We start from the raw sequence: 16,423 nt of genomic DNA, 5'->3' as shown, positions 1-16,423 counted from the left end.
ATTATCTCGAGAAAAATACTCTTTAGTATTAATGAAAGGCGTATAAGGCAAATAATTTTAGTTCTTTAAACATTAATTAGACTTTAATGTCAAGTACCTTGCCACTATATATTAGTTAAATAATTCTATAATATACAAAATAGAGCGTAAATACTGTATAATTAAAAAGCACTTCTTGTAATAGTTATTCAGAATAGTTCAATGCAGCATCCCAAAATTGAGTTTCCAATTTGCAAACGTCTCCGTAAATCTTGACTAAGGTATCAATCTTCTCTGGTGGATATGTAGAAGCAATATGATTTAGCAGTTCTAAACCTTCAGACATAGCTATAACATGGCTTTCACTTAAGTATTCTAAACACCAGCTATGGTAATATGGATATGTCTTATTCAATTGAATTTCATTCTTGAATATTATGAGGGCATAACCGTACCCCATTAAGCATGGGGTTAAAGCTGCAACTAATTCTTCCCAAGTACCTCTCTTGGCTATATCTTTAAAATATCTAGAGTAATTATTCAATGCTCGGCCTCTTTGAATTTTACTGTAATATGATTTATCTTCTATACCAAAATATTTACTTAGCTTTTCTTGATGAGTAGCAATTTCATGTCTGACACCTTTAATAACGATAATTTCATCTTCAATATCTTTTAAGGATGGTGATTTGCTGGCAGCAAGACAATGAATTCTTGCATAATCAACTAAGTAAGTATAGTCTTGTTCAATAAAAAATTGGAATTTTTTGGGATGAAGTGTACCATTTGCAACCTGCTTAACAAATTCATGATTAATATATGTCTCCCAATGAGGTTTTACATAAGGATGGCTAATTAAAAATTCAAAAAAGTTAGTTTTATAATCAACTGATTTGCAAATAATATTTGATAATTGTTTCTCTGACATAATTACATGACTTTCAAAACAATCATCGGCTATCATTTTCTCCATTGGAACTTCTACAGCATAAACGTGATTAATTGGTCCATTACTTTTAATATGTTCGTTAGCCACTTCGCAACCAATAGTGAGGGAATTTTGAACATATTCAATACCGCCATAAACTGATTGTTGTAATGAATAACCAGATGCAATATTACAAGCAATTGCTGAGGCTAATGTGCAACCAGTACCATGGGTGTTTGAAGTATTTGCAAGATGTCCTTGATAAGTAATAAACTTTTCTTCTTCTGATAAATATAAGACATCAACAATTCTATGTTGAGTCAAATATTCAAATGGTAGATGACCACCTTTGATCAAAACATTTTTACATTTTGTAACTTGGGAAACTTCTTGAGCAATATTAACTATGTCATTCATTGAAGAGATCTCATAGTCAGTCTTACCAACTAATTTTAAGGCTTCTGGAATATTTGGGGTAATAAGATCGGCAAAAGGAGTAACAATTTCTTTTAAAATATCCACAAATGTAGCACCACTGAATGATTTACCAGATGTAGCAGATAATAATGGGTCAACAACTAGTTTTGGTTTTTTGTCACCTAATTGAATTAATTTTTCATTCAAGGCTTCGGCTGCTTCGATAGTGAGCATACCACATTTAATAACATCACATTTCATGCTATTTAAATTGACATCTAAAATCTCTTTAATAGAGTCTTTGGATATTTTGTGGACATCATAAACCTTTGATGGAGTTTGGACAGTAATAGCTGTAATACAAGTCATAGCATAACATCTATGTGCAGTAATAGTTTTTAAATCGGCTTCTATACCTGCACCACCACTTGAGTCAGAACCTGCTATTGTCAAGACACTAGGGAGATTTTCATGTTCAGATAAAGTAAGGTACGGTGGAGGGGTGTTAACCTTAACGAAAGTTTTAGTCATGTTAAAAAATAAAATTCTAGCTTATTTTTCTTTTAGCGCTTTTAGGCAATAGAGCTCTTAATTTTTTTATTGAAGCGCATGGTTATATAACATTCATTTCTTATATAATTACCCATTCTTTAATAGTAACAACTATTAAAAATTTGGACTTAAAATTTTATATGATGAACTTCAGAAAATAGCTTTAAGTTGTGTCTATAATGCATTGAAAAATTCACGTAAAGGCGTATAGATACGGAAATGCGATGACTAGTTCGGATGGAGTATATTGAAAAGCTGCATACCGCATTGTGACATATTCTTACATTCGATTATCGTTGGTAACGACAAACGTATAGAGAATAAGTATCAAAGAAATGAAAGTATAGGTCAAATTCTTGTATAAAAGAGCGCCAAAGGAATAATATTGTAGACTATTATTATTCTATTTTTAGATTTAATGTCTTAATGAACTTACTAGGCTTAGTAATAAGTAGATTGCACACGATACTTTTAGCTCAAACTTGGGTTGAAAGTTTAGTTTTTAAATTAAATATACTGGTATCAAAAGCAATTTATAATATCCGAAAGAAGTTACCTCAAATATTCTTTCACTTTTTTATGGAGGATGCTTTAAAAAAGGCAACTTTAGTTAAATAATGCTAAAATTAATGCAGTTACATTTTTTAAAAAAATATGAATCTCAAAATCTATTTATACACTATAAAATCTTCAAAAATGCTTTGATTTCCATAATGAAATCTATCAAAATATTGTATATGTAGTTTATTGTTGGAAAATATTCTCCATTCTTAACCTTGGAGCAATATTCATTGATAAAAGTTCTTGGAATAATAATTTGGCAGCATAAGGTATGGTCATCTTAATAATATTTTCAGCGCTTCTACAGGTAGTACACCAACCACTGTAGCCCATCAACCCACATTTGTCACAAACATCCACTTCAAATGCATCAGAACTTATCATCAATCTCTCCAGTAGTAATTGGGAAGCACCATAAGCAATAACACAATCTCTTTCCATTTCACCTAATCTTAAACCACCATCTCTAGATCTACCTTCGGTAGGTTGACGAGTCAAAACCGCTCTTGGCCCTCTAGCTCTGGCATGCATTTTATCTAAGACCATATGCTTTAACTTTTGATAGTAAATTGGACCAAAAAAGATATAGGCTTGCAAACACTCACCTGTTATACCAGAATATAGCATATCCTTACCCGAGTAATTAAAACCCTTATCTACTAATATCTTAGACATTTCTTCAAGTTTTGAACCGCCAAAACATGTACCATATTCTAACGAACCATTTAAAACACCTGCTTTACCAGAAATTAATTCAATCATTTTACCAACCGTCATACGAGATGGGAAACCATGAGGGTTCATAATAATATCAGGATTGATACCTTGATCATTAAATGGCATATCCTCCTGCTGAACAATTAACCCACATACACCCTTTTGACCATGTCTAGATGAAAATTTATCACCTAATTCAGGTCTTCTATTTTGTCTTAACAAAACTTTAATCAAAGCTTGATCGTTATCAGAAACAGACATCATTACTTGATCCACATGAGATGGTTCAGGTCCTCTGTACATAACAGGAGTTTCTTTATATTGTGATTGAGTATTAATTGCTTCTAAACCTTCTGCTGTATTTGTTGGAATAGATTTGTTAATATAGATCTGCCCACTACTAACTTTCATACCCACTTCACCCAAACCATCTGGTCCCAAAGCTTCATGTTGCCAAATAGGCTTACCATTTTCATCAACACGCATACCACCAATGATATCTTGGGTATGATTTGGGTATCTCTTTAAGATTGTAGTTGTCTTTCTTCTTGTTTCACAACGACCGAAACCTCTGTCGATGGACGATTTATTCAGAATTAAAGCATCTTCAATATCATAACCAGAATAAGACATAACTGCAACAGTCGCATTTTGACCAGCTGGTAATTTATCATAATTAATTAGCTCAATTGTTTTTGTTTTTACCATCGGTTGTTGTGGATAAATCATTAAATATAATAATGTATCAATTCTCTTGAATTGATTATAAGCAATTGCACCAATTGCTTGCTTACCCATAGCACATTGATATGTATTACGTGGGGATTGATTATGATGTGGATATGGAATTAAACCAGCGACAGCACCTAAAACAGTAAATGGCTCAATTTCTAAATGTGTCATGGCAGGTGTGATATCTTTCTCATACAATGCGATAAATGAATCATTTTCTTCATTGACATCTAAGTATTCAACTAAACCTAGTTTTAAGAAGTCATCGAAAACTAAGTCACCGTTTAATAAATCTCTCAAATGCTCTGCTTTGACAAGTGACTTGCCCTTTTCTATTACAATCAGTGGTCTACAAATTCTACCACCATCGGTAGCAATATGAACTGCTTGTTGATGAGAATTAGTGTAAATGGAAATAAACGCAGACACCTTACCTGCTCTTCTTAAATCTCTAAATTGAGTAACAAACTTGTTTGGAAATCTAGTTGTCCCAACTAACGTACCGTTTAAATGTACACCATAACTTTCATGAATTGTTGCACTGTCCAATGAACTGATATCTTCTACACCTAAGACATAACATAATTTTTTGATTGGATCCTCTTCATCATCTGTAGTAATATGTGTCATCAAAGCTAAATTCTTAACTAAACCACACGCTTCACCTTCTGGTGTATCTGCAGTACACAACATACCAAATTGAGAAGGTTGTAAAGCTCTTGGTCCAGAGACTTTTCTTGATTTTTCAAATTGAGAGGAAATTCTTGTCATCATACCTAAGGCAGAAATATATGATAATCTGGATAAAACGTGGGTAACACCAGCTCTTTCCATCTTAAATCTTTTCAATGACCAATTCCCTGTCGAGATAGATCTATTCAAACCACTAGTAATATTATTACAATGTACATTAATAGATAACAAAGCATCATATTCCATAGCTCTGTTTGGTTTTTTTAATACTTTATCAATACTCATTTTAAAATCACTTGTAAATTTCTTGAACAAATCTTCAAATAATAAAGAAATTAATTGACCTGCTAATTCTAAACGTTTATTACCAACATAATCTCTATCATCAACCATTTTTGGATTATGAATGGCCATAACAACTCTACGTGTCATCATAGCAATATATAAGGCTTTTTCTCTAAAATCCAATTCTTCCACAGTTAAATGAGCAATTACAGTAGTAGCTATAGCTTCTATACCTTCTTGTAATGCAGTTAATTTTTGTTTTCTAATAGTCTTAACTTTAGTACCAATATATTCCAAAGCTTGTTGTTGTGTGTATATTTTAAATTTTGCAGCTTCTTCCAAATTGACTGCAAAAATATCTTGATAAGAACTGTCATTACCACATACCAACTGTAAGATTTCTAAATCTGACACTATACCAGCAGCTTTTAAAACAATAGCAATTGGAACATCTTCTGAAATAGAATTATGTTTCAGATAAATTTTATCATTTTTTGTTACAACATATGTTTTAGATTTTCTTTCATGTGTAGAAGATGTCACAGAAGCCTGTACAACACCTTTCTTTTCATCAGCTTCCACAATGATACGATTCTTAGATAATTGTTCTTGAACCAAAATAACCTTTTCAGTACCATTGACAATGAAATAACCACCTGGATCTAATGGACATTCATTTAATCGAGCCATCATCTGTTCATCGCATCCATTCAAAATACATTTATTTGATCTCAGCATAATTGGCATTTTACCGATTTCTACATCTCTATGGATAACAATATTTCTACCTCTTGTATATTCAATATCAACATAAATTGGTGCAGAATATGTCATATCTCTTAGTCTACATTCATGTGGTGGAGCTAAAATATCTTTTGAACTGGAGTTTGATCTTTGACCAATTCTAATATCTATAAATTTCAAATAAAATTCTGGATCAACATCACTTAAGATTAACCGATTTGCCTTAATAATTTTTTTCAAATCAACATCAACAAAAAAATTAAAGGAATCTAAATGTTGTTTAACTAGACCTTTAACTTTCAAGAAAGCAGGTAATAGGTTCCATTTATCTTCAGCTGTATTAATTTCATCTGTCAATTTTTTACCTTTATAGACAGGCTTTAAAATATCTTCAAAATTTTGATCTTTTTCATAATTTGTTTGAGTATGAGAATGTGATTTAGAATCAGATGCAACCATCTTTGATATGGCCTAATATAAGACCAAATATGTAAAGAATTAATGAGGGAATTGTTTTTAACCTGCTCCAAATACTTTTAGATATTAAAATTTTTTCAATTAACTATTTAATCTTTATGATTACATTACTCATCATTTTTTGCAAGCTTGAAAAATCTATTTCATCTCATCGGATATCAAGATTTCACTATTTCAAAATTTTACAACCCGGAAAAAATGAAGATTTATTTCCGCCATGCTTCTGTTTCTTTTGTTAAAATAAAGAATAGCATCAATAAAAAAACTTGTGTCTTTCTTTAATAACTTCGAGATGATATAAATTTAGAGGTTTAAAATTTTGTGAATGAGAAAAATACTACTACTCTACTCAATTCTAAGAGAAAACTGGAAAGGTAAATTGTAGTATCTAGCAATAAAAAGGTCAGATAATAATTTTTTTTTTTTTTTAAATTTAGATACTTATATAATGCTTTTATGAATTTATGTCTTCTTGCAATTAAATATGTATTTCCTAAAAAAAAAACTCAAATACTGTAATGAAATTAGTTTTCCTTTATCAAATTATTATTAAATACTTTATTTTTGATCGAACTACTTGGATTAATTGCGGGATAATACTAAATATAAAGTTAAAATAATAAATATAAGTCCCATCCAAATTTTTTAATAAGAACTGCATACATTTTAGTTTATCTGACAGATTTAAGAAACTAATGTGTCGTAGATTGTTCTACGGTCAGTTATAATTCTTGCTATATAGAATGTATATATTACCCGTTTTTCGAATTCAGCCAGGAATTAATATAAAATTTGGTTGTTTCGTTAAACAGAATACTCTTTCTGTATATCCATCTTCACAGAACGTTCCTCTTATATAAGACCTATGTCTCGTCAGACACAAGCTTCCCAGACATAACCATTATGTTCTCATCAGAACCTGTGTTCTGGAAGATACTCTTGACGAGCAAAATTGTAACCGCAGTCCCAATTCATAGACTACGCCTACCGCATAGTCTCTGCCGATGATAGTAGTACCGTACCTCAACATTTACCTATCATCCCACTTGTAGAGTTAACTCAGAAGTTAACCTGCTTCTAACTTGTATCTGATATCTACAGGCTCTACCTGTAGATCATCTCAGATCTCTTGTCTTCTTAGATACTCCTGTATCTCTTAAGACCCGATGATAGATTACGCTATCCTCTCTCGAAATACATTCTTCCTGTGCACATTTTCATGCTACATACTTATTCATCTGTATAAGCTCCAAAGTCTGGCTTCTGCACACGTGATCCTACAAGCTCTTGGTCACATGTCCTAACTGGATCTACCACATAATGTGTATCTTCACGAGATTTAATTATGGTCACGTGTCAAGCAACAAAATGTTAAAAAGAAAAGCTCGCACTCAGGATCGAACTAAGGACCAACAGATTTGCAATCTGCTGCGCTACCACTGCGCCATACGAGCTTTTGTTGACGGTTTCCATTTTAAGCTAGCATAAAAAGGGCGACTAAAGGTATAGATTCTCTATTAAATTAATAATCTAATGACATCTATTTATATGGATAGATTAAACGTTCCATAGGATTCAAGTTGTTAAATTATCTATTATTAAAGAATAATCAGGTATTAATATTAATACTTGGTAGAGAAAAAGAAACAACCTACAAAAGTAGTAATTTAAATTTGTCTCATTTAGAGTGAAAAATTCTATACTTTGTGTTGAAGAGGTAATTAGGTTTTTGGTGATCAATAAGTTGTTACTAAAGAGAGCTGCTAATAAACTTCCTAATTACTAATTACTATGAAATCATTCAAGTAAGTGTATACCTAATTTTATGAGGAATTATTTTTACATAATTTATAATAACTAGTAGACCATTATCGTATACGTATTGGTGTTTAGTAATAATTACTCGTGAAGAAAACTAGCAAGAAAACTTTATTAAAAAAAAAGTTCTTGGACTATTTTAAAATACTCTTGAAAAATAAAGAAACTCCTTAGTTAGAGTGTAAGAATTTGTAAGAAATATGTCTCAAAATGAAATAAAATTAGACTCAAAAGGGTGTTAGCCGTTAGAGTTTCTTATTCCAATGCTGGTAACAGTCTAAGGGTATTAATGCAAGTCATATTGATAGTAATCCCAAAAACCAAAGTGTATTAAATGTCATAAAATATTATAAATACATAATAAAGAGTTAACCAATAAATTGCCTTATCAAAATATTAATTTTCTTCTAATACTTTTTTACAGAACCTTATTGGGGATTTACGCTGTCAATGCTCCCCATTGAAGAGAAGTAACTTGATAAGAATAAAATAAAAAGTAGACCCCTCAAATTTTGTATCTTTGGGGATTTAAATTGAACATTAGGAGCTTTATATGGAATGTCTTCCATTTTTTTCTTTTAGAATGATAGATTATTATTTGAGTGTCACACATTTTTATTTGGGAAAAAAAAAGGGAATAAAGACCTTGAAAAACATCAAAAATTGTCACTCCCTCTTTTTTTTTCTTTGTATTTGGCATCATTTCCTTTCTATTAACTCCTTATGTACCTAGTCTGTCAATCCTTTTAGTTAGATTAAGCACTGTTGCCTATGCATTCTCAGGATCGGCTTCATAAACCTACCACTTCTAAAAGACAGCCAGCTATTAAATCTAGTAATAGTAGATGATTCACTACAAGGCAAGCCCAAGAGAGAGGGATGATTAAAGAGAGAATTGAATACGACATATTTTGTTACAATTATTATCTTATAAACTCAAAGTATTAACACTTTGATTCAAAAGAAAAAAAAAAAAACTAATTGCCTATCGAGAATTTTTTGTAAGAATAATATAATGAATTTTCAAATATTATTCCACAGCCAAATGAAATCGTAGTGAAAGTATAATTTCCAAATGCATAAATCATATATTTAGCAAAGCCTATCGGGCTACAAATACTAGTATGTCGATACAAATGTTTGTAATACGTTTGCAAGCCTTTCCACATTAATTGGGAAAAATCCTTCCACAACTGATATCCAGAAAAGGCTGTGAAAAGAAAAGGGATTATTTTATCGTACTCTTGATTTGGCTTACGTTTCATAACATTAGCCACGTTAAAAAAATTCCCAAATATTAAGAACTGAAACCTACATATGAGCTCTCTTAATATTTGTGAACACAAATTATAAAAAATAAAATATATGATGCTTGTTTTCTTGCGAATGTTACAAATTAAGTATACTACATACCAGGGCGTTTCTTTTTTTCTTTTTTTGTTTACGTCATTATTTGTAACGCTTAGATACGAATATTTTAATACTAAGGCAAACAAGAAAAATAGTTAGTATATCAGCTGGTATATATGGGATTATTGATTTGGTAAGTCAGGGTCACCTCTTTCTAATCTTCATATAGCCAAGTATATATTATATAGTGATTTAAGGTTAGCAATTCCAAAATATTCTGTAGAAATCAAGCATGAAGAAGAGATATTGGGAAGTACTAAAAAGGAATATTTCCAATTAATGATTATTTTGCGACATTCATAGGGGCTATGCAAGGGACAATTCATGGCAAGCGTAACTAGAACAATGTACGTTGCTTTCTTTTTTTATTTTTAAAGTAGAAAAAAAAAGAAATTTAATAAGGCCAACGATGACAAAAAAAATAAATAACACAAAGAGGGCAACTATCTTATACAGATACAGTTTTTGTTGAGTTATCCTTCATAGGTTGTGTTTAAATGTGTCCCAAAAAATTAAGGACCATAGGTGCATCTACTTCGTATTAGGCTTAAAATTTCTGTTGGTAACGAAAAAGTTTCTAAAAAGAAAATAGTTTATCGGAATAAACGTATTAATATGGTAATCATAACTAAAATATATAGACAAATCTAACCATATATGTTTATTGGAACTGTAATACTGCTTAAAATCACATGCTTGAGTTTTTGAAATCTTGATATGATAAGATCTGCTATGAGATCTGACACGTGTTTTTCCCAAAATAGCAAAGTCTGTAGCGAATGCGGTTTCCTGTTGTAGTCATACTTCTGTTTACAGTGATAATAACGAGGGCAAAAACAGAGAATGTACATGGCAAAAATTTTAAATGTGAGTGTGTAAAATTTCACTGTGGAATGTGGAAATTTCATTGTGGAATGTGTAGGAAATATTACTAACCTGAAGAAGATGCCGTAGATTTCTGGGGAATAATCCTTCAAGAATTCTTGCAAATACTCCTACAAGACTTTCTCTTTCACGGAGAAAATTGTATCGTGAAGGAGGGATGTCTGTATTTTGGAAAAATAAATAGATGATGAAAAAAAAAAAAAAAAAAAAATAACCGTAACGCATCAGAATGCTGACGTAGCATAAAAGATGCTTCGTCTAGCCATCATACAATTGCATAGATATATAAAAGGCACCTTTGTGAAACATAAGTCTACCTAACTGCCTTCTCTTCTCTTGGCATAAAAGGTCGGGCACCTTGCCCCAATTGCATTTACTCATCTAATAATATTCAAAGCCCAAACGAACCACAAAAGACTTGGATTGCAATGCACAAAGTGTGAAAACAAGAATACTAAAAAAACATAAAAAAAAAACAAAGGCATAGAAACTTTACAAATCAATGTCATTCTTCTGTATGATAATGTTTAAGTAAACTTTTTTTTTTTTTTTATCAGTTGTGAAATTTTATGGATTAATACTGGACGAAATTCAAGAGGCCAGAGTGAAAAAAAAGTCAAAAAGAAAATAAATGTCCTACTGACAAAGAAAGATATGGGGTTTTGTCGCGGCAACCTACTAACCTTTTCTTCTACTGTTGCTTTAAGCAAAATGCTATCCCTTTCTCTATCATTAAGATATTGTATTTCGTAACAAGATGGAACTAGATATGAAACACATCGAAATTTATTTTCAAAAAAGAATTTTTTTTTTCCATTGCAAATTTATTTTTGAAGAGTATTTTCCATAAACTCCAGAGACGAAGACACTTATAAAAAAGAAAAAGAAACTTAAGCAATCTCATAACATAAATCATCTTACCCACGACATTAGTTGCCTAAAGAATTCATGTTTTTTTTTTTTATTGTATTATATTCAATCATATTTTATAGTGTTATTTTTTACCCCTTTACTAGTTTATTCATCTATATATTACCTGTAAATAATATTCCTGTATAGGCATTTTAATTGACGCATTCCATTTTCTAAAAAATGATACTTCGTATGAAATTCATCTAACTAATAGATATTTCACTCCGGAAAACATTACTCAAAACGGAAACACAGTACTTTGCTCACACCACTTCCTAATTCGGAACACATTCCTTATTGGCGAAGTATCCTTAATCAGGCGATATCTTAACATTTCCGGATGCAGATACTTCTCCATCCGTGCACCTTTTTTCCTCTGGAAGAAATATATTTAGTACATTTAGTTTCCCGATATGTCATTCTATTTTTTGTGGCACGTGCCAGACGCGAAATTGAGACGGAGAAATAGGAAGGCAAAACGGTCCGTACCTAAAGGGGAAATAAACCCTGACGCGTTGCACCCCTGGCGCTTTACTATATCTGGTAATATCGTTTCCAATAGTAGAAATCCGAAAAAAATTATACTGGGGAACATTACCCGGGCACAAAAATAGACTCCTCTTTTATATATGTATTTTTTTAATTTTTTTTCTTTTTGATTGTTAATTTCTTTTTCCTATTCCTTGGCTCAGCCTGCATTCTAAAAAAAAAAATGAAAAGAAAAAGGAAAAAGGAAAAAGGAAAAGGGAGCCCGGGGAGTGTCCGGATCCATACAAGCGCGTGATTTGGCAACGAATCATGAAATATTTTATTTCAATTATATCATAAACCTTTGATAAGGTAAGGATTTACCATTTTCATATTCAATGACGATTTCATTTGACAAAGGATATATCTAATTAAGAAATTTTAAAAGAAAAAAAAGGCTTTGGATATTTTATTTTTACAGCCGACGAAGAACGTAGAACAAAGAACGACGAAACGTACGTAAAACATTGGGCTTCAATTTTTTTCAAGTCAATTTGTTAATTTTCAGGTTGCCATCGATTAATCCAGTAACTGGTGATACTTATAATTCTTCTCGTTTGTGTCGTGTTGCATTGCGACGGCTATTAATAGAATAAACATTTGCCTATAAGTGACGTTTGCCCAGGTTTAAGTTTACTAAACTCTGCAAGATCTCTTGTGCCAGGTCCCGTTACAGTACTCATTGTGTGTATTGAAATTATTTAAACACTCTCCTCACTTTATAACATTTTTTTGGTTCTACGCATTAAGCTGTGACAGCTTGCTTTATTGTTTGCTAAGTACAATTTGGTTTGCTATTACAACTTTGGTTTGCTAGTGTTACATTTTTGCTTTTGTTACACCACTATTTGTTTGTTTGTTTGTTCGTTCGATAATAAACTTTTGGTCTGAATATAGTTTAATTTGAATCTAAGGGACTTTTCTCGTGCTGTGTTTTTGTTTTTGTGAAGTTGTTGTCCAAAAGTTATAGATTTTTATTCATTTATATTTTTTTTTATTATTATTTTTCTTTATCCCTGCTGTTTGTTTCAAATCAAATCAAATCAAATTAAACTTTAGAAGAGTGTTTGCTTATTGTATCTGATGCCTCTACGTTCTCATCTGATTACTCTTATACCCCTTTAATAATGGCCACCACTACTATTGATCGATGTGAGAATACTCCCACTCAGCATCATCCGTCTACAACAACAAACAATTCCGATTCCAGTACCACACAAAATGACGTTGGGAAGAAAATCCATCCGAGGGATACACATAATCAAATCAAAAATTCAATCATATCAACAACTTCAAATATAAAAGGTTCAATCTCAATGACATCAGCAAATACTGCGTTGACTCTTACCGATAAATTACATTCTATGCTATGCCCAAACAACAATTTCATATCACGAGTGGAAACTGTGGATTTGTCCCTATTGGACTATCATTTGATAGATGTCCAAGATTGTAACGATTTGTATCAACTAATATCAACAAATGATTCATCTTCTTTACCAAATACATATCTTTTATTCGATTTAACTCATAATCATCTGATCTCTTCTTCTTCCATAATAAATTGTTTTAATAATTTAAATGTGGTTCATTTATCGTTACCAACGACATTAATTAAAAGACCTGCTTTTGATTTTCAAAAATTATTAAAAACAACAATAACAATAGATTCAGAGAAAAATATTTCTAATTTGCTAAATTTAATTAAGTTGGCAAAATGTTTTTTATTTTTCGATAATTTTAGTAATAAATCGAATTGTAAATTATCTACATTTTATTTCATTACAAAATTTAAAGAATTTTATTATAAGAATTTTGATGTTTCAAATCTGCCTTCATTAAATTTAAATTTATTTATATTGACAAATTTTAATTCAACTACTCCTATTTTACCAAGCAGTAGTAGTAGTAACACTACAAGTTCAAGTACGCTGCATTTGCCTTTTCTATCTAATACTAATACTAATACTACTACTAATAAGAATAATAACAGCAACACTACATCAGCCCATAAAACAACACTTTCTACTTCTGTTTTATCTTCTTTGACACATTCAAGCGTGCCCTTAACTACTTCAAGCAATTCACATCCTAATTTAACTTCTACTTCTAATTCTAATTCTAATTCAACCACAACTAAAATTATACCAAAACCTAAGAAAATGAATAGAAATTTTAATTTGAAAATTAATCTCAATAATTTGAATAATTTATCATCTACAAATTCAACAACTTTATCTAATTCAAATTCAAGTTTAAATTTAAATTTAAGTTCCACGAGAGGAAGCAATAATATGTTCATTAGATCTTTCAAAAAAGATCAAATCCATTATTCACCTTCTTCATTAAATAGATATTTCCAATTTGATATTCCAGAGAATTTAACTGGTAATGATAAATGTTTACCAAATTGGTTAAGGTTTTTCACAAATAGAGACAAAATTGATGCAATCTTACAAAAATTATTATCAAATTTCGAATTATTAGAAAATTTTGAAATTAAAAGATTAGAAAAATGTATTACAAATTGTAGTACTAATACAGCTTGTAGTTCGAATTGTAATGCAAGTTGTCATACAAATCCAAATAATTTTAATAATTCTACACTTTCTTCTCTAACAACCATCAATACTACTAATACTAATGCTAATACTACTAATATTACCAATAATATCACAAATAGCAATAATACATCAAATAATAATGAAAATAAATCTTTAATTTCACAATCTCAAATATTAGCAAATGATAATTTATCAAAGACAATTTCAAAAGCTCAACATAAAATTTATTCTTTGACTCATCTACAAAAACAATTTAAAAAAACAAACAGCAGCAGCAACAGCAACAGCAACAATCTCACCAATCGCAACAATCTCAACAATACTTGGACAATCCAATTTTTAATTCAAAAAAATAAAACTACAACCAATAAATTACCCATTAATAAAAATTTGAAAATTTCGATACCAAATGTTGTACCAAATATTCCAAAAATTTCCTTAGAATTAACAAATACCAAGCTAAGAGAAATTAATACCTCTTCTCCAAATACTTTTAATTATAATTCCAACTTATTATCAGCAACTTCAACAAGTTCATTATCATCAGCTGATAGTGATTCACTTTTAACACCCATCAACAATTATGAAATTAATAAAGGCATTACATCGTATAATAAAAATAGATATACGAATATATTACCTTTTGAACATACAAGAGTGAAATTACAGCCTTCTCCAATTTTGTATTCATCAAATGATAATTTCTCTAGAAATCCATCAACAACAAATCCACCAACTCCAGTTAATAACATTCTATTCCCAATGTCTCAATCGGATATCCAAACTCCTCCTGATTTATTAAATAATAATGCTACCTCTTATTTCACTGGAAATGATATCGATCTTTTAAATTTGCAAAATGTGCATAGATCAATGGAATTACAGAAAAAATTAACGCCTCCAAATGAAAATGAAAATGATAATAAGAATGTAAACAATAATAGTAATAATATCGATACTAATAATAATATTGTTATATCTCCAATAGATTCAAATTTAAATACAAATTCTACTGCATCACCAACTACTCCCACAACTGATTTAACTGCAACATCAATGAACGGTTATTCTATTAATGAAAATACACTTAATTTGGATGATTATTTTAATGCAAATTATTTGAATTTAAATAGAATTAATCCTGATTTTACTTATATTGCTACGCAAGCACCATTACCATCAACAATGGATGATTTTTGGAAAGTAGTGATTTCTAATGAAATTAAAGTAATTATTTCTTTAAATTCATATGATGAATTAAATTTGAAGAAATGGGATATATATTGGAATGAACAATGTACTAAAAGATATTGTATTAAAATTATTCATATTTTTGAAAATATTTTTGATTCAAATGGTTGTATTTTGAGAATTTTTAAAATTACTAAAAATAACAAATCTTCAATTGTTTATCAAATTCATTATACTAAATGGATGGATTCTTGTGGTATTGATATAAAAGATATATTTGTTTTATTTCAAATTAAAAATGCATTATTAAATTATCCAGAACTATCATTTGATTATTTAAAGAATAATTGTCAAAATCCTAATGCTTTGACTGATCTCTTAAAAAATTTACCAGAATCAATGATGGAAAATAATAGTAGCCAACCTTTGCTTTCAATAAAACAAAAATCTCCACTATTGGTGCACTGTTCTGCAGGTTGTGGTAGAACAGGGGTTTTTATTACACTAGACTTTTTATTTAACATTTTTAAGGCTGATTCACTTCATATCAATAGCCATAATAAAATTGATGTCTGGAACATGGAACAAGATTTAATCTTTATTATTATTAATGAGTTAAGAAAACAGAGATTATCAATGGTACAAAATTTAACTCAATATATTACATGTTATGAATCAATTTTGGAATATTTCGCATTATTAAAGGAAGATGGGTTTATCACATCCTTTACCAGTTAATTAATTACTAATTATATTTGCATTTCCTTTTTTTTATTATTTTATTCTATTCTTTCTTCCTTCCTTTAACTTACTATCTTATAATATTATTAGCATTCCTTTGCATATTTTTTTCCTTCCTTATTTGTTACCACATTTTTATATCTATGTTGTCAAATTATTTTTTTATTCAAATGACGTTTTTACATCATGCATCAATAGATATTAAATATTCTTTTACTTTTTTCTGTATCTGTTCGAATACAATTTCATCCCTTTTATTGTTTTCTAATTATATACAGATTGCCCTTCT

The 16,423-nt window shown here is 30.1% G+C and overlaps 3 protein-coding genes and 1 non-coding gene across 4 annotated transcripts; 1 reads left to right on the top strand and 3 right to left on the bottom strand.

The window, feature by feature from the left end:
* Positions 1-184: 184 nt before the first annotated feature.
* Positions 185-1,855, bottom strand: TBLA0B04160 (uncharacterized protein; the record flags this gene model as incomplete). The annotated part of the gene is made up of 1 exon (XM_004178725.1): positions 185-1,855. One exon carries the CDS (start codon positions 1,853-1,855, stop codon positions 185-187), a length of 1,671 nt encoding a protein of 556 aa, XP_004178773.1.
* A 765-nt stretch (positions 1,856-2,620) lies between these two features.
* Positions 2,621-6,067, bottom strand: RET1 (DNA-directed RNA polymerase III core subunit RET1; the record flags this gene model as incomplete). Its single annotated transcript, XM_004178724.1, has 1 exon — positions 2,621-6,067. One exon carries the CDS (start codon positions 6,065-6,067, stop codon positions 2,621-2,623), a length of 3,447 nt encoding a protein of 1,148 aa, XP_004178772.1.
* A 1,400-nt stretch (positions 6,068-7,467) lies between these two features.
* TBLA0Btrna4C lies at positions 7,468-7,539 on the bottom strand. The gene has a single exon. It is a non-coding gene; the product is annotated as a tRNA-Cys (tRNA).
* Positions 7,540-12,765: 5,226 nt separating this feature from the next.
* PTP2 (tyrosine protein phosphatase PTP2) lies at positions 12,766-16,131 on the top strand (the record flags this gene model as incomplete). Its single annotated transcript, XM_004178723.1, has 1 exon — positions 12,766-16,131. The coding sequence occupies one exon, from the start codon at positions 12,766-12,768 to the stop codon at positions 16,129-16,131; it is 3,366 nt and encodes a 1,121-aa protein (XP_004178771.1).
* Positions 16,132-16,423: the final 292 nt, after the last annotated feature.

Source organism: Henningerozyma blattae, chromosome 2 (assembly GCF_000315915.1).
Source record: "Henningerozyma blattae CBS 6284 chromosome 2, complete genome".
Classification (NCBI taxonomy): Eukaryota; Fungi; Ascomycota; class Saccharomycetes; order Saccharomycetales; family Saccharomycetaceae; genus Henningerozyma; species Henningerozyma blattae.
Note: the sequence above shows the minus strand (reverse complement) of the source record. Positions and strands in the feature narration are given on the sequence as shown.